At 41.5% G+C, this 24,150-nt stretch overlaps 1 protein-coding gene across 1 annotated transcript in view; it reads right to left on the bottom strand.

Moving 5' to 3' along the window:
- The window catches only part of mad1l1 (mitotic arrest deficient 1 like 1), an 86,016-nt gene that overhangs the window by 21,178 nt on the left and 40,688 nt on the right, over positions 1–24,150 (bottom strand). Inside the window, exons 15-17 of the mRNA XM_063009818.1 lie at positions 14,786–14,876; positions 12,183–12,387; positions 8,351–8,541 (exon numbers count right to left, since the gene is read on the bottom strand). Coding sequence (XP_062865888.1) covers positions 8,351–8,541; positions 12,183–12,387; positions 14,786–14,876 — 487 coding nt within the window. The remainder of the gene's footprint in view (positions 1–8,350; positions 8,542–12,182; positions 12,388–14,785; positions 14,877–24,150) is intronic.

Below are 24,150 nucleotides of genomic sequence, written 5' to 3'. Positions count from 1 at the left end.
GTCAATGAACCTGAACCTAAATTTAGTTCAGTTTATGCATCACCTATAAATCAATCAACGTTCAAAATAACACTGTCCAATTAAATGTGATCTAATTTAGTCCAGGTTGGCAGCACATCCAGCAGATTCTGTCCACCTGCTAAAATAATTTGATGCATTTTAGGAGTGAATACTCCAGGGCCTTATTTAAACATCCTTGAAAAAGTGTTTTCCCTATAAATAATTGGACACAGAACTTCAGTACAAAGTAAGTAGCTGTTCTGCTCCTTTGGCAGTTACACCATATGGCACTGTATGAAGGTATGTGGACGCTATTTCTAAATACAATCTCTCGAACCATTATTTAACTGACCAAAATACTTTAAATGTATCAGCTGACAACAGCATTTTGTAAATACAGTCAAGCCGGAAAGTCTGCACACCCCTTACACCTTCTCCACGTCATTACATTACAGGATCATTCTCCCGTATAATAGATTGGATTCATTTTTTGTCACAAAATTCTACACAAAATAGCCACAATGACAAAGTGAAAGCAGGTTTTCAGACATTTGTGCTCATTTATTAAAAATCAAAATGTAAAATATCATATGTACACAAGTGTGCACACCCTTTGATATGACACCCAAAAGTGAGCTGAGGTGCATTTTGTTTTCACTGATACTGCTTGAGATGTTTCTACAATTTAATCGGAGTCCACCTGTGGTAAATTCTATTGATTGGACATGATTGGGGAATGCCAACACCTGCCTATATAAGATTCCACAGTTGACAGTGCATATCAGAGCAAACTCCAAGCCATGGGGTCTGCAGACCTCAGAAACAGGATTATGTCAAGGCACAGATCTGGAGAAGGGTATAGAAAAATGCTGCAGCTTTACAGGTCCCAAAGAGCACAGTGGTCTCCATCATTCGTAAATGGAAGAAGTTTGGAACCACCAAAAATCTTCCTAGAACTGGCTGTCCGGTCAAACTGAGTCATTGGGGAAGACAGGCTTTGGCCAGGGAGGTGAGCAGGAACCCGAGAGTCACTCCGACAGAGCTCCAGCGTATCCTTGTGGAGATGGAAAAACCTATCAGAAGATCAACCATCTAGGCAGCACTCCACAAATCACGCCTTTATGGTCGAGTGGCCAGACGGAAGCCACTCCTTATGCCTAGTTCACACTACACGATTTTTGCCCTGATTTTCGCTCTGCGCTCGATTTTCCGGCTCGGGAGCAACTCAGCGTTCAATCGGCGATCAAAACTCGGCTCTCAGTCGCTAAGTGTGAACTATCCAACAACTCGACCCGACCGGCTCGCCGAGCGCTCGGCGACTGGATTGACATTTCTAGCACGTCAGATATCTGATCTCAGATGTGCAACTGGGAATGAGTGACATGTCGAACAGCCAATGAGAACACAGGATACGGTGTGAGGGGAAACGCAGGAGGGAAGGGGCTTAATTAATATAGTTTATATCAGAATACACAACAGCATTTTATATCAGAATTTATATCAGAATACACACACACGTTTTACAGTATTTCTGATTTGCTCGTCCTCTACAAAACATAATACCCACGCTGCATTGCAAAATTATTAATTAACCTCAAACGTACTATAGAACAATCTATACTGTTCGTGTTGCCAAATCCACTCAGATTCATTTATTTTTCCTCTTTGATTTTACGCTGCACATCAGACCAAAAACACTTTGATCACTCGCTACTTGTTGACGTGCATTTTTGGACGTGGTATCATTAAACCCCTCGTCACTTCTCACGTGTGTTTTTGTAAAGAAGAAAAAAAAAGGAGACCAGAATCGTCTGCGATTCCAGTTGGTGATAGATCGTGTAGTGTGAAACCCCCTGTCGCCGATCAGTCGTGTAGTGTGAAATATACACCAACTGAAAGACTCCCGAGTGCAAGAGATTCAGTTGTGTAGTGTGAACTCTACAGCGACCTGACGACTTGGAAAGTCGTGTAGTGTGAACTTGGCATTAGTAAAATGCACATGACAGCCCGCTTGGAGTTTGCCAAAAGGCACCTAGAGGACTCTCAAACCATGAGAAACAAGATTCTCTGGTCTGATAAAACCAAAATTGAACTTTTTGGCCTGAATACCAAGGACAATGTGTGTTGAGCACCTTCTATCAAGCAAGAACAGGCAAAAAATTCCACTTGCAAAACAGTAACAATTAGGGTCCCTCAGTTCCCAAACCATTAAAAAGTTCCATTAATAGAAAAGGTAATGTATCAGTGGTCTACATATCTCTGTCCCAATTGTTTTGATTGTGTTGCAAGCATGAAATGTAAAATTTGTTTGTACTTACAAAGTTGGTCAGTAAAAACATTAGAAATCTCTTTCTTTTTTTGTTTTTATTGCGTTTATAAAACGTCCCAACTTTTTTTGTAAATAGGGTTTGCATTAAGTTGAGGCGTTTTAGCCACACCCAATGCGAAAAGGTGTAAAAAAAAAAAATCAATTATATGAAGTAAACTACACGCCATAACTTTGTGACAACAAGTTTAGGGAAGACCCCCTTTCCTTTTTCAGAATGATTGTGCCTGTTTGCGTGGAAAGCACATGTATCTGTGTTTAGCTGGTGTTTCACTTTTAAACTTGTGTTATAGCTCGAGTGCTGAGAAATTGTAAGAATCCGGTTTTGCTGCTTCTTATGTGAATTACTGAGCTCGCTAAGGAATACGGTATTCCAAGATAAAGCCTCTCCACAATTAAGAAGCATAAGGAAACAATAAAGAAGTAAAGACTAAGTGCTGGTTTTGTTGTATTTAACTGTTTTAATTGTATTTCAGTGTTTTTTTATATTATATTTGTGTTATTTTTAGTGTATAAGCATCAAAAACAACCCCATTATTTTACATCTCATACATCCTTATGGGAAAAATACAGTGTATCACAAAAGTGAGTACACCCCTCACATTTCTGCAGATATTTAAGTATATCTTTTCATGGGACAACACTGACAAAATGACACTTTGACACAATGAAAAGTAGTCTGTGTGCAGCTTATATAACAGTGTAAATTTATTCTTCCCTCAAAATAACTCAATATACAGCCATTAATGTCTAAACCACCGGCAACAAAAGTGAGTACACCCCTAAGAGACTACACCCCTAAATGTCCAAATTGAGCACTGCTTGTCATTTTCCCTCCAAAATGTCATGTGACTCGTTAGTGTTACTAGGTCTCAGGTGTGCATAGGGAGCAGGTGTGTTCAATTTAGTAGTACAGCTCTCACACTCTCTCATACTGGTCACTGAAAGTTCCAACATGGCACCTCATGGCAAAGAACTCTCTGAGGATCTTAAAAGACGAATTGTTGCGCTACATGAAGATGGCCAAGGCTACAAGAAGATTGCCAACACCCTGAAACTGAGCTGCAGCACAGTGGCCAAGATCATCCAGCGTTTTAAAAGAGCAGGGTCCACTCAGAACAGACCTCGCGTTGGTCGTCCAAAGAAGCTGAGTGCACGTGCTCAGCGTCACATCCAACTGCTGTCTTTGAAAGATAGGCGCAGGAGTGCTGTCAGCATTGCTGCAGAGATTGAAAAGGTGGGGGGTCAGCCTGTCAGTGCTCAGACCATACGCCGCACACTACATCAAATTGGTCTGCATGGCTGTCACCCCAGAAGGAAGCCTCTTCTGAAGTCTCTACACAAGAAAGCCCGCAAACAGTTTGCTGAAGACATGTCAACAAAGGACATGGATTACTGGAACCATGTCCTATGGTCTGATTAGACCAAGATTAATTTGTTTGGTTCAGATGGTCTCAAGCATGTGTGGCGGCAATCAGGTGAGGAGTACAAAGATAAGTGTGTCATGCCTACAGTCAAGCATGGTGGTGGGAATGCCATGGTCTGGGGCTGCATGAGTGCAGCAGGTGTTGGGGAGTTACATTTCATTGAGGGACACATGAACTCCAATATGTACTGTGAAATACTGAAGCAGAGCATGATCCCCTCCCTCCAGAAACTGGGTCGCAGGGCAGTGTTCCAGCATGATGACCCCAAACACACCTCTAAGACGACCACTGCTTTATTGAAGAGGCTGAGGGTAAAGGTGATGGACTGGCCAAGCATGTCTCCAGACCTAAACCCAATAGAACATCTTTGGGGCATCCTTAAGCGGAAGGTGGAGGAGCGCAAAGTCTCGAATATCCGCCAGCTCCGTGATGTCGTCATGGAGGAGTGGAAAAGCATTTCAGTGGCAACCTGTGAAGCTCTGGTAAACTCCATGCCCAGGAGAGTTAAGGCAGTGCTGGGAAATAATGGTGGCCACACAAAATATTGACACTTCAGGAACTTTCACTAAGGGGTGTACTCACTTTTGTTGCCGGTGGTTTAGACATTAATGGCTGTATATTGAATTATTTTGAGGGAAGAATAAATTTACACTGTTATATAAGCTGCACACAGACTACTTTTCATTGTGTCAAAGTGTCATTTTGTCAGTGTTGTCCCATGAAAAGATATACAGTACTTAAATATCTGCAGAAATGTGAGGGGTGTACTCACTTTTGTGATACACTGTACCTTTAAACTCAACACCTTTTAAAGTCAGTGCCAATCCCAGAACCAATTGACGTCAAGTTTCAAGGTACCACTGTATCCAACAAGCTTGTGGTCAGGTGTTCATATACTTTTGACTATAAGGTATATATGGCTACATCACCAGGTTAAAGACAACAGACAATGACAGGATTAGTGGCAACAGGAGGTAGTTTGAAGCATTACTTGGAATGATAGGGTCGAACTGTCAGACCTGAAGAACTACCACCAGGATGAGATTATCACAACAGCAGCAGAGAGGAGACTGCAGCATTAGAAGAACAAAGCAAGAAGAACTATGAGACCTGAGGAGCTGCCAAATCGGATCATTGTGTGTGCTGGAATGATAAAACAAACCAAAGATGAGGGGGAAAGCTGGCAGGGCGGCAGACCGAGGAGTGATAATGATGCTCAAGGCAGAATGAATGGACTCAAGATGGCTTTCTTTGAAGTTCTGCCAACGTCCATTCTGAGATGCATGAAGGAGGTGAATGATGAAAATGTTTACTGGTAATGAAACTGGAGTGGTGTTGTTTTTCCATTCCAATAAATCTGACCAGGCAAACTAGCTCACAGCCCAGTAATGAAATTATTTAACAGTTTCAAGGTTTCTACAATCTACCAGCCTAATATGCTGTCAAATCAGCTCTGACCCATTGAGACATGGACTCCACGAGACATCTGAAAGAGTCTTGTGGTATCTGGTACCAGGACTTTACCAGCAAGTCCTTTATCTTCTGTATGTGGTAATAGCTGGCTGAACTTCCAGTTCAGGCATGTGCAATCCCACTGTACTCGTGGCTTGGCTGATTCCAAGAAAAAGAGCCAAGCCTCGAACCTTGGTCTCCACAGTCATGGGCACCTTGCAGTTTCTTTAATTACATGCCAGTGCAGTATGTGTAGTTAGCAGGAAATACAAGTCTGATCTAGGGTTGGGCGATATCGGCGATTTTCATACCGTCATACCGTCTTCTTAAAATACCGTGGTGTACGGTATTACCGCGGGGGGGGGGGGTGATATGGGTGCGGATGTTTCTATTGAATGGCTCTTTCAAATGAACCGAGTCGCATCTCTGGGAACCGTTATATATATGTTTTATATGTTCTTTTCATTTTTGCGCCGTTCTTATTGGCTGTAATACACCAATTCTGCTTCACATCAGTACAGGGGAATAAAACCTGTTTATTGTCGGAATTCAAATCCGAAATCCGAGTATCGCGAAGAGTGAGCACGACACACACACACATATAAACTTGCACAAGTGTGTTTTTTTGCAAGTTTGGGCTTGTCAGTAAATGTAACCGTATTCGGTACACGCAGATGTTATAGTGACATGCTAGCGCCTTGTGCCACCCCATCCCATGGTTTTGAATGCCAAGATACTAACTGTTAGCTTAGCAAGCAAAACCCGATGGAATCGCTGTCTAAGTAGCATGTTCGAATAACCTGCCTTATAATAAGTCATTGACTTAATAGAATCCTCTCTTCTGAGGCAGCTGCCTATGAAGGCAGTAAGACAGCAAGGCAGCTCACTAGGTGTTTGAACACACCCTATGTAGAGCGCTCCCTAGCTTTTGTTTTATCACCTCAAAAAGTGAGCACCTCCACAACCAATCAGTGAGCTCCAACCGCCTACAACTCCCGCCCCTCCCTTATTGTGGATGCGCGCAGGTCTTAAAGTCTCCGTTTTCAAGGTGGACCTTAAGCAGAAATTTGGCGCTTCACATTTTTAAAATACCGTCACCATTTTTAAATACCGTCACCATTTTTAAATACCGTCAACATTTTTAAATACCGCGGTATACCGTAATACCGTCATACCGCCCAACCCTAGTCTGATCTCAGTTCCACAATGACGTTGCTGATCTCCTAAAGCAATACTGCCCATCCCTTCCATCACTTTGTTCGGCTAGTTTCTAGGATTTCTAGGAGTAATTGTTTGGTGTATTAACTTCACCACCCCACACACACCCAATTTACCAAGTTCCAACTCCCCACTGCCTTTGTACCCTTTGCCACATACACAACCCCTCTGATGGACAACAAGAGTTGCAATGGCATGAAGGTAACTCAGCATTTACCTACCTGGCCTTCCTAAGACACAACCAACTGTATATTTAGAATTGTAGAGTGCCGAACAAACCAGTGACACAACTGAGACTTAAACTCAGTTAAAAAAAAAAGTTTCTCAGTTGTAGTTGGTGCCCCGTGTGAGTGAGTTTCACTTTTTTGCTTTTTTCTATGAAGTCCTCAGTAGAATCAGGAAAATATGCTCTGATTAGAGTCAGCGTATGGCAAGCCTTTTTTGTTTTGTATGTTAAGCATTGTTAAGTAGCATCCAATCACCCCAGCATCCATATTCATGAACCCAACTAAAATGGAAATGTATTTGTCTCATTTGCATGAAAAACAAATATCACTATCAGTGGGGAATCTATGCATCTATGCCAGGGGTGTGAAGATTAGCTTAAATATCACAACTCAGGAGTAGCTTTAAAATGCATAAATGATCATCTCGTACAGTTCAATGTGCCATTCAGGTAAAAGAGTGTTTCTGAGGTCAGCCATTATCATTAGATGGGAATGCTTTGCTCGAAGGACATTCCATGGACATCCCAAAGTTGTTTAAGGGCAAAAACCATATCTTTGTGGACCTCTTCCCAATCTGACTCTATAGACCTATTACTAATGTGTGGCTGAAACACCTAAACTCAAAGATGAGGTAATCAGGAGGTTGCTGGTTTAAGCCCCACCACCACCACTGTCGGGTCCCTGTCGAGTCCTTAACCCTCAATTGCTCGAGTTGTACTTGGTCATAATTTTAAATCACATTGGACTAGTAAGCCTAGTTGGTAGAGCTGTGGGTTACAACTAGAAGGTTGTGGGTTCGAATCCTGGCCCTGCCATGAAGCCACTGTTGGCCCCATGAGCAAGGCTTTTAACCCTCTTGGCTCCAGGACCACCATACAATGAATGACAGCACTCAGAATCAGAATGTTATTGTACTGTACTCATGTACAGTGGTACCTTGTAACTCTGTGTCCCTAAACACGAAATCTTTAAAACTCGATGCCCTAGTCAAGAAATTTGTACCCTTAAACTCAACGTGTGTGCGACAGCTGGTTTGCTCAGCGCTTGGCTTGAGCGATGAGGTAAAATGTCATCAAAGTGCGAATATGAGACGAATCTGCATTTGTGTGGAATAACCATCAAATTTACTCTGAAAGCTCCACATGTATCAGTGTTTACCTGGTTTTTCCTCAACCCTCCACAGCTGACTGAGGACGCTTCTCAACATTTTTCACCTGCACGAGTCGAGTTCATATATACCGATCAGCACTGTGCACGGAGAGCCACACCCTGATCAGCATCAGGGGTCGCCACCGCACCAGCCATGAGAACCCATGATCCGGCTTGCCTCTAACCCTATGAACAACAGCCAATCGTTGTTCATGCAGCCGCACAGCCCAGCCGGGTGGTAGAGCCAAGTTTCAGTACGATGTATTCGAAAACCCAGCTCTGGTGTGCTAGCATATTTTACCGCTGCACCACCTGAGCAGCCTCCTCCTGTTTCACGTTTAAACTTGTGTTATAGCTCGGGGTGCTGAAAAATTGTGAGAATCGATTTTGCCACTTTTGTGAATGTGCCCTTACTGAACTCACTAAGGAATACAGTATTCCAAGATCAAATATCTCCATGATTAAGAACATAAGGTAAGAATAATGAAGTAAAGGTAAACTTGACATACTGTTGGCGTGTTGGTGTGTCAACAGAAGACCTTAAAACTTACCTTGAAGAGCAGGGAGTCCTCCATACGCTCAGCATAAACCGAGGTCAGCCGGTACTGGTTTTCCACGGTGATATCAATCTGGTACCCAGTCAAAACATAGCAGGCCGTTCGGAATTCCTGGATTTTCTTCTGGAAGACCTCCTTCAAACGCTGGTTCTTCAGCTCAGCACTTTCCACCTGCTTGCGCAAATCTGCCAAACATCATCAGAAAGGGCCACTCATTAGAATTTTAAAGAACAGCTGAATGAGAAAACAAACAGCTGTGAAGTCTCTTCTCCCTACACAGAGGTTATGCGGCATAGCTTCATAGTCGTATTTTGAGGGTGGGTTGAGTGGAGGGGGGGTCACTTGTTTAAAATCAGATCAAATCATTGTGACTAATCTTCTATCAAGATCTATAAGTACACTATCATGTACAGAATGTGTATACTGCACGTTCAAGCTTGTATGTCAGCGTCACATTTGGCCTACAACACTGCACACAACATGGCAGAATATTAATACATCTAACCTACAGTTTTATTGATGTGAAGCACACAAAACTACAACAAAGAAAGAAAAATAAAAGAAAGAAAGAAAAACAAAGAAAAACAAAGAAAGAAAAACAAAGAAAGAAAAATAAATCAAAAAAACAAATAAAGAAAAATAAATAAAGAAAGAAAAACAAATAAAGAAAAATAAAGAAATAAAGAAAGAAATAAATAAAGAAAGAAAGAATGATGTGGGAACTGGTAAGGTACTGGAATGGTGATCAGAAGGTCGCTGAAGTGTTTAACTTTTTAACTGTAATATAGCTTTGAATAAAAATATTTTAAATATCATAAAATAAAAATTTATGGAAAAAAAGTCAAAAGAAAAAAAAAATGAAAATGGAATAAAAAGAAAAAAAGAAAAAAAAGCCCAAACCTTAATCCAGTGACCAAAAGTATGTGGACACCTGACTTTTTGAATATTCAATCTCAAACTTAAACTTTTTTTAGGAACTGCACAATAAAAACTGAAGAAGCAGATCATATGAAGGACTGAAGCAGCTGAACTGAATAATGAGGGTATCCGTATACTTTTGGCCATACAGAGTAAACAATAAATAAGTAATTCAGCAGGTATTTTTATTTTCAGCATGATTTATAACACTGTGATAGCCCTGCAAACATTCTGCCACCTGATAATGGTGATTTGAAATGTTGGTATAGTGCGAGTTAAGAATGTAATAGGAAAAACCAATAACTCTCACACACACACATTTATGAGAAATGAATGATTTAGTTTGACACCCTAATTTGTTAGGATTTGTTTTCTCGATGCACATATTGTTTTACCCTGTCCTGCTTTCTTCCAGCTATCAATACAAAAAAAACACCAGAAAATTGAGATGCATAAAAAACCACGTCCATAAAAAACAACGTCGTCAGAACAAATAAAAAACCGGCCTCATGCAGAAAACAGGAACATTGTGAGTGCATTACCTTGAAAATGTACATTTCGGTTATGAAGAAAATCTAGAACTGGATGAATTATGACTGTTGCCATGGAGACGATGGCTGTGTGGCCTATCCATCCAGGCACTGGCGTATTTTGTTAATAGCTTATACAACTCTCAAAGGCAAGAACAGGCGTGTGCGTGTATGTATTCATACCCCTCTGTGAGGTTAGCAGTAAATAAACTTAAAAAGAGCCTTACAGTAAAGATAAACCGGAGCAGCGCGCGCGTGTGTGTGTGTGTTTGTGCCTTTAGAAGAGACGCTTTGTTCACAGTATCGCTATAAGTGATTCATTGATTCATGAGTTGATTCGTTTTTATGTGAAGCGTAAGTTTCTCTTCTCAGTTATCTCTCCGTGTTTACTGTTATTAATTAAATGTCGTGGTTTTAAATAAACACCAGCTACTACAGAACATTCTGTGTGACTCTCTTACATTAAAAAGCTTCATTAAAAAGCTTAATTAAACTGCTATTACCACAGATCTGTAACCGAGTCAGACTCGTTCCGTCTAAGGAGCTAAAAGTTTTCTAAAAGTTCAGCAGATGATCCTGAACTAACGAATTTGGTAATTAATAAACTTTTGCCTCGGATTGGCTCTGTAACGTTTTCTGTTCTCATCTACATCACAAGTAAGAACCGCTTACGATTTACCAAAGTGAACCAGGAGTTTATATAACGTGCTGATAGAATCGACTCAGATGTGACCGGGTTGAATTATCTTTTTAAAGTAAATATTACAATCAGCAAAATTACATCATAAGAGCTTTCACGATAGTTTCTGTACGATTGTTGATGAATGGTGATGTGATGGTTGGTGCTTCGTAGCTCAAAGTCTGGATCAATCCACTGAGCTGTTAACTTAACATGGTCTTTATAGATCACACGATCGGATCGGCTACTTTTAGGAAATATCGCCGATAGCATATTTTGATTAAAAATCGGCCGATACCGATTCGTAGCCGATCGATCGTCCCATCTCTAGTTGAAAGCATGCAATTTATTATATAGAACTGTTAGGATTCTATATAATTGGCAAGTGTGCTAGCCATATAATGACGAGGAAAGTCGCAGACCAGAACCCGCCCCTTTCAGACACAGGCGCAGTCGACTGCCACTTCTTTACACCAACCAGAAATGGATTCACATGAGAAGACGAAAAAAAATGAGAGATGGTGCCCAGGTGGTGCAGCAGGATATTCCGCTGGCGCACCAGGGCTGAGATTCTTAACTCCCCGAGTTCAAATCTCAACCCTTCTACCGGTCGGCTGGGCGCCCCTTAGCGGGCAATTGGCAGAGCCGGCAGCAGACAAGATTGGCCATCAATCTGCTGGGTGGGAAAGACTGGACTAAACAAAGAAAAACAAAGAAAGCAAGAAAGAAAGAAAAACAAATAAATAAAGAAAAACAGAGAAAAAAAAATTAAGAAAGAAATAAAAACAAAGAAAGAAAAATAAACAAAGAAAGAAAAACAAACAAAGAAAAATAAACAAAGAAAGAAAAACAAACAAAGAAAAATAAAAGAAAGAAAGATAAAAATACTAAAAGAATAAAAAGAAAAAGAAAGAAAAAAAGAATTGGCAGAGCCTGCAGCAGACAAGATTGGCCATCAATCTGCTGGGTGGAAAAGACTTGACTAAAAAGTGGGTGGGGTCTTCAAACGCTGTGCAAGGACCCTGACTGGCAGCCCAAGGCACCTGTTCAGAAGTGGAGAAGCATGAAGATCGATGCGTGGCTCTCTGTGTGTGATATCCAACCTTAGGGGTCAAGAGACTGGGCACGCGTTGGAGGGAGCTTGGGGCAGGCAAATATACACTCCTCGGACGCGATCAAGATCCCTAGCAGTGGAGGACCAACTGGCTACACTAAAATCAGGAGAAAAAAGGAGAAAATGATGGGAAAATAATTAAAGATAAATAAATGCCGCTCAAGTGACGCAGTGGTAAAAACACACGCTAGCACACCAGAGCTGGGATCTCGAATATATTGTATCGCGTCTCAGCTCTGCCATCCGGCTGGCTCTGAATCCAAGGCTGATTCACATATATGCACTCGCCTAGTGTGGGTGACAAAATGCATACGGCTGCTGCCCACGTGTCGGAGAGGGCGTGGGTTAGCTTCATTCTCCTCAAATCAGATTGGGGGTCGGCATTAGTGGAGAGGAAGCATAATGCAATAAATAAATAAAAACATGAAGCACTGCCCCTTAAAAAGTCACCATGGCAAAGCAGTTGTCCTTTCAGTCGTTTAAAAACACAATGACAAAAAAAATTGCCCGAAAAACCAGTCAAAACTTCCTTGTTATTCCACTAAAACCCCAGTGTGACCAGACCTTCATGTCCAGTTTTCATACCTAAGATTTCCTGAGAGGGAGGTATGATGAGCGTGGTATCATCAGACATGATGGCTCCTCCAGCCTCCAGCTTGCGTAGGCGCTCTCTCAGACGTTCACACTCCACCTTCAGCTGCTCCATTTCCTCAGCTCGCTGCTGCTTTGCCACGCTGGTGGGGTTCATTCGGAAGTGCATCACCTTGGTTTTAACTGGGTCGTAATCTCCCTGATGAAAACAAAGAATTAGGTCACAATAGTGTATCCAAAATCTACCTGGTTAAGACTAATACCAGGTTTCTGTGTAGTTACCGGGATGGTTCAAGCATGAAGTTTATTTATTTATTTGGGTTTTAACGCCATGTTTAACACATATGTGTCATTTAATAATAAGATACAGTCAAGCCGGAAATTCTGCACACCCCTTTCACCTTTTCCACGTTTTATTACATTACAGACTCATTCTATAATATATTGAGCTTATTTTTGTCACAAAATTCTACACAAAATAACCACAATGACAAAGTGAAAGCAGGTTTTTAGACATTTGTGCTCATTTATTAAAAATCAAAATGTAAAATATCATATATACACAAGTGTTCACACCCTTTGATATGGCACCCAAAAGTGAGCTGAGGTGCATTTTGTTTGATACTGATACTGCTTGAGATGTTTCTACAATTTAATTGGAGTCCACCTGTGGTAAATTTAATTGATTGGACATGATTGGGGATTGCCAACACCTGCCTATATAAGGTCCCACAGTTGACAGTGCATATCAGAGCAAACTCCAAGACATGGGGTCGAAAGGAATTATCTGCAGACCTCAGAAACAGGATTATGTCAAGGCACAGATCTGGAAAAGGGTACAGAAAAATTGCTGCAGATTTACAGGTCCCAAAGAGCACAGTGGCCTCCATCATTCATAAATGGAAGAAGTTTGGAAACACCAAAAATCTTCCTAGACCTGGCCGCCCGGCCAAACTGAGCCATCGGAGAAGACGGGCCTTGGCCAGGGAGGTGAGCAGAAACCTGAGGGTCACTCTGACAGAGCTCCAGTGTATCCTTGTGGAGATGGGAGAACCTATCAGAAGATCAACCATCCAGGCAGCACTCCACAAATCCCACCTTTATGGTAGAGTGGCCAGACCCGCTTGGAGTCTGCCAAAAGGCACCTAGAGGACTCTCAAACCATAAGAAACAAGATTCTCTGGTCTGATATAACCAAAATTGAATATTTTGGCCTGAATACCAAGCGTCACGTCTGGAAGTAACCAGGCATCGCTCATCACCTGGCTACAGCCTACTGTGAAGCATGGTGGTGGCAGCATCATGATGTGGGGATGTTCTTTAGCAGCTGGACCGGGGCGACTAGTCCTAATAGAGGGAAAGATGAATGCAGCTAAGTACACCGAGATCCTTGAAGAAAACCTGCTCCAGAGCGCTCTGGACCCCAAACTGGGGCGAAGATTTACCTTCCAACATGACAATGACCCAAAGCACACAGCCAAGAGAACAAAGGAGTGGTTTTGGAGAAAGTCTGTGAATGTCCTTGAGTGGCCCAGCCAGAGCCCAGACCTGAATCCAATCGAACATCTGTGGAAGGAGCTGAAAATGGCTGTGTACCGATGCTCCCCATCCAACCTGACGGAGCTGAAAGGAAATGCCAAGAGGAATGGGCAAAAATGTCCAGAAACTGGTCTAAACCAGCCAGAACTGGATGTTGGACGGCATACAATGCGATTGATGCAGTTCTTATCACGTACACCATGTACACATCCAGTAGCATTCTATTGTAGCAGTATTCTGGGAATATTGGGTAATATATGACTACTGGCCCTAACCATGTCCTAAGCATATCTTCATTTTTAAGTAGTTATTGATAATACACTAATCCGCCATAACATTAAAACCACCTCCATGTTTCTACACTCACTGTCCATTTTAAACAGCAGCAATAGATGAGCAATCATCTCTGACTTTACATCTACAAGGTGGACCAACTAGGTAGGAGTGTCTAATAGAGTGGACAGTGTGTGGACACAGTATTTAAAAACTCCAGCAGCGCTGCTGTGTCTGATCCACTCATACCAGCACAACACACACTAACACACCACCACCATGTCAGTGTCACTGCAGTGCTGAGAATGATCCACCACCTAAATAATACATGCTCTGTGGTGGTCCTGTAGGGGTCCTGACCATTGAAGAACAGAGTGAAAGCAGGCTGAAAAGTATGTAGAGAAACAGATGTACTACAGGTCAGTAATTGTAGAACTACAAAGTGTTTCTATATGGTAAGTGGAGCTGATAAAAATGGACAGTGGGTGTAGAAACAAGGAGGTGGTTTTATGGCTAACATTTTTGTCTCACATTATTTTTATGGCTGCAAGGTAAGTTACGACTGTTCTTGTGTTGTCTTGTGTAAGAGTTTCTTTTATGGTTCCAGGCATGTGTGCTTGGTGTATTTCCTTGGTGTATTTGAGGTATTCTATAAGTATGTGTTTTATTGTAACAGGTTTTTAGGAGATTCCACAGGTTGGGACAAACAACCTTTTGACTGAATGGGAACAAATTCCTACACACACGCCCTCCTAGAAGAGCAACAAACGTGAACAATTCCATACCTGCAGATTGTGTCTTTCCAGTCTCATCTCCAGAATGTTATTTTGCTCCTCCAGCCTCTGGCGCTCGGTCTCCAGTTCCTCAATTTTCTGCCTGTATAAACACAACTTATTACACATCAATCATTAAAACTTGGATATAGGCCTTTTTAACTAGCAAATACAAAACCAGCTCCCAGTGAGGATGTGGGAGTTTATACACAGTACATTGCATTGAAAAGATTTATTGACATCACACCAAGAGCAGCTTTATACACATTAACATCTTCAATGCTGCATATAAAAAATCTTCGAGTATGAAATTACAGCTTATTAACAAACCTCTACAGTATGGAGTATGCGGTAATGGACATACATCGATAAGGCATAACATTGTGACCACCTTCCTAATATTGTGTTGGTCCCTCTTTTGCTGCCAAAACAGCCCTAACTCGTCGAGGCATGGACTCCACTAGAGACCTGAAGGTGTGCTGTGGTATCTGGCACCAAGATGTTAGCAGCAGATCCTTTAACTCCTGTAAGTTGAGAAGTGGGGTCTCCATGGATCAGACTTGTTTGTCCAGCACATCCATTGAGATCTGGGGAATTTGGAGGCCAAGTCAACACCTCAAACTCATTGTTGTGCTCAAATCCTTACGCTTGCCAATTTTTCCTGCTTCTAACACATCAACTTTAAATGATATAAGTCACTGTGTGGTGGTTTTACTTTTAAACTTGTCTTGCAGCTCGGGGTTTTGAAAATCAGCTTCTCGGGAGAATCGAAAACATAAAAAAAGCTAACTGTGGCTTAATGTACTAAAAGACGACATAGAAACACTAAATTTCTCTCTGTTATAACTGGTTATAAGTGCTCTGTACTGCCAAAAGACAAGCCACAATAAGCTTTTTTTTCACGTTAAGTGTTGTTAGTACTGTCTGGGTTGCTTTTACCACATCATATCAAACAGTTCATCTCATTAAGGGCGCTTTGAAAATATCAGTGACAAACTGGCTCAAAATTCAATCAGGTGAACTTGGAAGTACAGTGTCAAGCTACATAGGAAACAACGGCACAGCAGTGCAAAGCGGTTTTGCAGCTTCTCATGTGAAAGCACTAGGGCTGAAACGATTCCTCGAGAAACTCGAGTAAATCGATTACTAAAAATCATCTATTCAAATTTTTTGCATCGAGGCATCGTTTAATCCATACAACTATATACAGCTCACAGTGTTTCGCATGTACGACTTTCACTTTTGCACAACCTGTTTACGCTGTGGGCAGGTGACGTGAAAAAGCCGAGGGCTGCGTCCGAAATCTCATACTTAAACAGTACTTAACAGGACTTAAACCAGGTGCTTTTTGAGTACAGTTTAATGAATACCATGTATTTGGACACGCTCGCCGCTCCTGCGTACTGTTTAGTGTGAACGTAGCGATTTAGGACGCAGCCGAGATTTGATAGCGTGGACTGCAAAATATAGAAAGAGAGAAAATAGCAAACAGAAGACTGGACAGAGAAAACCACGGAAAGTTTGAGATCATTTCAAGCTGAAAAAACAAAAACTCGGTATAACATCCACACCATTAGAGCGTCGTGTTGATACACTGACTTTTCTTCATTGCAACCACCACACGATTTTTTGAAGACTTAGGCAAACACATACGTACACGCACAAAAACACCAAATCTACCTCATCTGACAGATACAATCCTGACAGAACCTCCTACAAATACCACAAAACCTTCCAAAAAAATATTAAAGCTTTATGTTCTGTGTGAGCTGTATCTGAAACCTTTAGCTCTGAAAGTTGCACAAATTCGAGGCAATGTTCATGTATTATTGTTTATTATTATTTATGCCTAAAGGTAATTTGATTTATTTTTGATGTATTTGTTTTTGCATTTCAAAAGTGTTCTCTTTAAACTGTACTGTATGCAAGGAATAAAAATGTGCAGTTTTTTAAGAGACACGTCTTATTTAATCTTATATGTATTTATTTTTCTCTTTATTAAAGCAAAAGTATTTCTTATCCGATTTAATCGCTGGAATAATCGATAGAATACTCGATTACAAAAATAATTGATAGTTGCAGCCCTAGAAAGCACCCAAACCTCTACAACTTGACATGCCCACAGATGCCATTACAGTTCACGCTGAAAAACCTAGTATTCTGTGGTGCCAGTTTTGAACTGTTTTGAGTTTGCAGTCTGAAACCTTTGTTGGAAACATGTGGCACCAGTTCAAAATCAAGTTCGTGAACCGGAACGGAGCCCATTCTGCGTCAGTGGAAAAAGGGTAAAAGAGATTCTTCAACCCAGTCATCTGGTCAGAACTGGCCGGGTCACACAGGTTGCAACAAATGACCAAAAAAAATTAAAAACAATTTTGTAAGTCTGAGTTAAAAGAAAAAAACACTAAAGGAACATCTTGTTCACACTTAAATGTATCTGCTCACTTTCTAATCCAACCTGATCACAGATCAGATTTTTTTTTTTCATTCTGTCCTACTTTCCACTGAGCAGAACATGAGCTTTGGGCTCCAGAACTCACAAACAAATCTAATCAATCCCATGCTGAGAAAAAATTTACACTGTTACTCGAAAAAATTTATTCAATTCAGGTAACACCAAGAGCAACTTTACGCACATCAACATCTTCAGGATTGCACATAAAAATCTATGTGTATGAAATTATTGCTTATTAACAAACCTCTACAATATAGAGTACGTGGTAGTTGACATACACCGATCAGCCATAACATTAAAACCACCTCCTTGTTTCTACACTCACTGTCCATTTTACCAGCTCCACTTACCATATAGAAGCACTTTGTAGTTCTACAATTACTGACTGTAGTCCATCTGTTTCTCTACATACTTTTTAACCTGCTTTCACTCTGTTCTTCAATGGTCAGGACCCCCACAGGACCACTACAGAGCAGGTATTATTTAGGAGGTGGATCATTCTCAGCACTGCAGTGACACTGACATGGTGGTGGTGTGTTAGTGTGTGTTGTGCTGGTATGAGTGGATCAGACACAGCAGCGCTGCTGGAGTTTTTAAATATCGTGTCCACTCACTGTCCACTCTACTAGACACGTATACCTAGTTGGTCCACTGGTACACCAGATGTAAAGTCAGAGACAATCGCTCATCTATTGCTGCTGTTTAAGTTGGTCAACTTTGAGATCTTCATCAGTGGTCACAGGATGTTTCCCATGGGGCACTGTTGGCTGGATATTTTTGGTTGGTGGACTTTTCTCAGTCCAGCAGGGACAGTGAGGTGTTTAAAAACTCCAGCAGCGCTGCTATGTCTGATCCACTCATACCAGCACAGCACACACCACCACCATGTCAGTGTCACTGCAGTGCTAATAATAACACTTGCTCTGTAGTGGTCCTGGGAGAGTCAAAGCATGCAGAGAAACAGATGGACTACAGTCAGTAATTGTAGAACTATAAAGTGCTTATATATGGTAAGTGGAGCTGATAAAATGGACAGTGAGTGTAGAAACAAGAAGGTGGTTTTAATGTTATGGCTGATCAGTGTATGTAGACACTTATGATCTCAGCTGAGCTTTCGACCAGCCACATGACTGGCTGTGTTTAAAGGTGAGAACGGTCTTCATGACTGCATGAGAAATGATTAAACGACAGGTACTGTCCATACGTGGTACTGCTCTCCATGTGACTCTGTCTCAGGCAGGTCCTGGTGCGAGATTGTTACAGTTGAGGAATTAAACATAACTAAATGTATGCAAAAATATTTATGAAGTGCGCAGACGCCTGACCAGGTAATTTTTGGACCATTTTAAAACCATAGCATTAATATGGTGTTGGCATTTGAAGATTTTGGACAGTGTCAGTTCAGCCTATTTAGTCAAACTAGTGATTGTGGAATTAGGCACTGAATGTTTTTTGATGATATTTTGTTTTTCTTTGATGACACATTGTTGATCGGTAAGCGATTGTTAGTTGATCGTCTATAAACACATCAGCAAGACAATGCCAGGCCTCGTTTTGTACGCTACAACAAAGTGGCTCTGTAGACACACAGTGCTTGTGCTCGACTGGCCTGCCTGCAGTCCAGATTTGTCTCTTATTGAAAATGTATGGCGCACCTTAAATAGGAAAATCAGACAACAGTGACTAAAAATGTTGAGCAGATAAAGTCCTGTATCAAACAAGAATGTACAGCTTCAAATCAGAAAAAAGTTGGGACAGCATGGAAAATGCAAATAATAAAAAACAGAGTTTCTTACATTTACTTTGACTTTTATTGGATTGCAGACAGGATGAACCTGAGCTATGTCATGTTGTATCTGCTCAACTTCATTTCATTTATTAATAAACATTCATTCCTGCATTTCAGACCTGCTACCCATTCCAAAAAAAGTTGGGACAGTAAAGCATTTACCACTTTGTAATGTTGCCAATCCTGTTCACCACACTTGAGGACACAGAGGATACCAAGCAATTTAGTGTTTCAGGTTTTATTTTGTCCCATTATTTTCGACTTTTTGCTGATAACAGTCTGGCTGGTCCTGTTCGTCTTTGGTCCAGAGCACATGGCATCCATTTTTTCCCCAAAAAAAAAAAAAGACCTGGAATGCTGATTCATCTGACCACAATCCACGTTTCCACTGTGTGACGGTCCATCCTAGATGCCTCCGAGCCCAGAGAAGTCAACTTCGCTTCTAGACATGGTTAACATAAGGCTCCTTTTTTGCACAGTAAAGTTTTAAGTATCATCTGTGCATGTAACTCTGTATTGTAGTGCTTGACAAAGGTTTGCCAAAATAATCCCTCACCCATGTGGTTATATCAAATATTGTTGAGTGGCGGTTCTTGATGCAGTGCCGTCTGAGGGATCGAAGATCACGAGCGTTCAAGCTTAAGCTTGCGCCCTGGGCCTTTATGAACTAAAATTCCTACTGATTCCTTGAATGGTTTCATGATATGTACTGTAGAGGGAGAAATGTGCAAATCCCTTCCAATCTTTCTTTGAGGTTCATTGTTTTTAAACATTTCAATCATTTTGTCACACATTTGTTGACAAACTGGAGATTCTCTGATCATCTTTGCTCATCAAAGACTTTCCTGGATGCTGCTTTTGTACCAAACCATGATTACAATCACCTGTTGACATCACCTGTTTGGAATCACATCATTATTTAGGTTTTTCACCTCATTACTAGCCCTAAATTGCCCCCGTCCCAACTTTTTTTGGAATGTGTTGCAGGCCTGAAATGCAGGAATGAAGGTATATTAAGAAATGAAATTAAGTTGAGCAGATAAAACATGAATTCTGCAATCAAATAAAAGTCAGAGTAAATGTAAGGAACACTGCATTTTTATTTTATTTGCATTTCACATACAGTCCCAAAAGTCTTACTAATAGTAAATGTGATGTAACACAGTGGCAATTGTGTTACATGTGTAAACATTTTTTGGGAAACATAAATGCGTTTATAATTACAAAATACAATGAGGTTGGTCAGTAAAAACATTGAAAATGTTTTATTTGTATTTTTATACATTTAATAAATGATCAAAAGAGTGAAAATGTAAGATCCAATAAATGTTGGGCTGATTGTAAGTAATTGTAGTTCTTGTGCAGGAATACTTTCATAAGAACCAAGTCGTCATCTGGGTTGAAAAATCTTAGAAACAGCATTATTGGTAGATGTGTGAAGTACCCACAGACAGTGGCCCGAGGAATAACAAGCCAAAAACCGGACAGGTTGTTGGGCAGCCAAGACTCATTATTGTTCTAGAAAAGTGGACCAACAGAAGAGCTACTGTGACTCAAACTACAGAACAGTTTACTTATTTATTAGGATTTTAATGTTATGTTTTACACACTTTGGTTACATTCATGACAGGACAGGACAGATAATAACTGGTTACACAACATTTATCAGTTCACAAGTTCAATATCAAACACAGTCATGGACAATTTTGTATCTCCAATTAACCTGACTGCATGTCTTTGTACTGTGGGAGGAAACTGGAGCTCCCAGAGGAAACCCACACATACAGGGAGAGAAAATGCAACTGCACACGGAAATAATCCAGACCGCTCAACCTGGGAATCAAACCCAGGATCTTCCTGCAGTGAGGCGACAGTGCTACCCACTTAGCCAACGTGTCGCCCACAGAACATTTTAAAGCTGGTGTTGAACGGAATGTGTCACAACACACAGTGCATCAAACACTTCTGTGTATGGTGCTGCGTGGTGACAGGCCTGTCAAAGTGCCCATGCTAACTTCTGTCCACCGTTAACTGGACATCAGAGCAATGTTTTCTCTCGTTCGAAGTCGAGATGACACCAGAATGTACTGTAGGACAATCCACCTGACGACAGACAGAAGCTGAAGGACCTGCTGGTTATATCCTGGTACCCGATACCACAGGAGTCTTGTACTAAATTCCCTTAGATGTTTTGTCTTGTGTCTCTCGTAACTGTTCTGACAGCATATTAGACAACTGGTCCTAATCTGTTGATGCATGCTCAATAATCCAGGTACACAAACCGACAAAGTTGAATCAGTTCATCTGGAACAAGTTTGTTGTCGAGATACGTTTCGCCACTCAATCCGAGTGACTTCTTCAGTCTGAGCTGGTGGTGGATACCCCAACCTTATATGCAGCCGATTTGCATAACGACCGATCACCGCCCATTGACAATGGAACCGGTGAGCAGGTCCATATGCAAATCACAATGACCATTAATTACAATGGCCATGTGTGCCTTTCACATATGGTTGGGGTATAGCTCCTATTACGGTATTGTAAGATGTACTCTCAGGCCCCCTTCCCGGTTCAGAGATGGTCGTTCCCTCTTCACATAAATGGCCTCTTTGACTCCACGTTCAAACCAGTGTTCCTCCTTGTCAAGGATCTGCACATCTTCATCATTAAATGAGTGGCCGCTGGCTTGCAGGTGGGTGTAAATCGCGGAGTCCTGGCCAGAAGAGGTTGATCTTCTATGTTGGGCCATCTGTTTCGCCAGTGGCTGGTCATTGTGATTTGCATATGGACCTGATCACCGGTTTCATTGTCATGCAATGAGCGATGAACGGTCGTTATGCAAATCGGCTGCATATAAGGTTGGGGTATCTACAACCAGCTCAGACCGAAGAAGTCAATCGGACTGAGTGGCGAAACGTATCTCTACAACAAACTTGTGTCCAGATGAACTGATTCAACTTTGTGGAACTGGTCCTAATGTTTTGGTTTATCTGTGTATATTACCGAGCTGTACAACATTTTCTGTTTGTGTTTGACACTGATATACATAATGAATGAATGAATTCATTATGCACTAATTAGTTTGGTTAAAGAAACTAAATAATTAATGTTTGGATGTTTGACAGATTTTTTTTTATTTATTTCTCTTCTTCTCACCAAACTTAATTACTAAAATGTGAAGTGACAACAGCAAGTGTTGGTTTCTCTAATTAATTCCAAGCTCAGCGGAGACAAAAGTTCAAGAGGGTCTAAAGCACAATTTACACCGAGACCAGACTTGCATATTCAAAGCGGAGAGAAGAAATCAAGGCTAATGTGGGCTAATCTCATTTTCACAGCAGTTACGTGAAGCATCTGGTCACAGAAATATTCACCTAACTTAAGAGACTTCCGCCGCCATTAATTTTCATAAGATGTATAAAAGTATATGGATACTTACTTCCCTTTTTCAATTTATTCATGCATTATCTCCCTTTTTCTACCGATTTATCGTAGTCAATTTGTCCTCCGCTGCTGTGGATCCCTGACTGCATTTGAGGTCGAGGAGGGTATATTGCTGTTCATGTGCCCTTCGACAGGTGCGCAGTCCTAGCGGACCCCTTCTTTACGCCCGAGCATCTGCATATGCGCCTCTATCCGCTAACCACAGTGTTTAAAGACCCCACCCACTTATGCCTAGTTCACACTACACAATCTTGCCAGCTCTGTGGCCCCGAGGTAACTCAGCGTTTGCTTGGTGATTGAGACTTGGCTCTCATTCGCTATGTGTGAACTGTTCACTCTATCCAAGCGACTCGCTGAGCACTCGACTGAGGACAGATATCTAGCATGTTAAATATCTGGATTAGTTGGCTGACTGGCATCGAGTGTGCTATCGAACTACAGCCAGTGAAAACGCAGGTCACGGGGTGAGGGAAAGCCGCAGCCTAGTGGTAAGGGTACTGGACTAGTAAGCAGAAGGTCGCTGGTTCAAGCCCCACCACTGCCAGGTTGCTGCTGTTGGGCCCTTGAGAAAGGCTGTAATAGGACTGTAAGTCGCTTTGGATAAAGGCGTCTACTAAATGCTGAAAATGTAAATGTAAATGTAAAAGGAGAAATGCGGGGGAGGAGATGTAAATACGTGGGACAGGGGCATAAAATAGTTTACATTAAAATACATCGGCACATACGCTCAAGTTTTACAGTATTTGTAACCTTATCGTCCACGCCAAACCATAATACCAACGTTGCATTGCAAAAAATATTTATTAACTTCCAACTCACTATAGCAGACAATCCCTGCAGGTCGTGTACCCAAATCCACTTAGATTCATTTATTTACCCTCTTTGATTTTACGCTGCACATCAGCGCATGAACAGCTTTGATTGCTTGCTTATTGTTGACGTGCATTTTTGAACATGGCATCATTAAATCCCTCATCACTTCTGTTTGTTTTCATGACAAAACGTTGCTTGCGAGACCAGACCGACTCATCCTGGTGATAGATGGTGTAGTGTGAAACCCCCTATCGCCTATCAGTCGTGTAGTGTGAAAGCCACACCAACTTAAAAGACTCCCGATTACAAGAGATCCAGTTGTGTAGTGTAAACTGTACAGCGACCCGGCAACTCCAAAAGTCGTGTAGTGTGAACTTGGCATTAGTTCGGTCATTTCCCCACCCAGCAGACATGGTGGCCAATTTGTGTCTGCCAGCTAGATGGCACCCAGTTGACCGGTAGCAGAGCCGAGATTCGAACCAAGGTGTTCAGAATCTCGGCGCTGGTGTGCTAGCAGAATATCCCGCTGTGCGATACTTACTTTTGTAAGCAGAAGCATGAGCTGCAATAATGAGTTGCTCTGTCCAGTCTATACGTTTCTGAAAAGACTTTTTAAAAGTTTTTGAGATGTATGTAGGAATTTGTGCCCCATTGAGAGCACAAAGCATTTATGATGAAAGGCAAGAACAGACCTGGCCTGCAAAAATGATGTTCGAATTCAGCCCAAAGCTGTTCAGCCATCAGGGAATACCGCTTTCATGAAAGCGTGTACATGGTCTGCAACAATGCTTAGGTAGGTGGTACGTGTCAAAGTAACATCCACATGGATGGCAGGACCCGAGGTTTCCCAGCAGAACATTATCCAAAGCATCACAC

The sequence above is a fragment of the Trichomycterus rosablanca genome, chromosome 15 (genome assembly GCF_030014385.1).
Source record: "Trichomycterus rosablanca isolate fTriRos1 chromosome 15, fTriRos1.hap1, whole genome shotgun sequence".
Lineage (NCBI taxonomy): Eukaryota > Metazoa > Chordata > Actinopteri > Siluriformes > Trichomycteridae > Trichomycterus > Trichomycterus rosablanca.
This window is presented reverse-complemented; position numbering and strand designations above follow the sequence as displayed.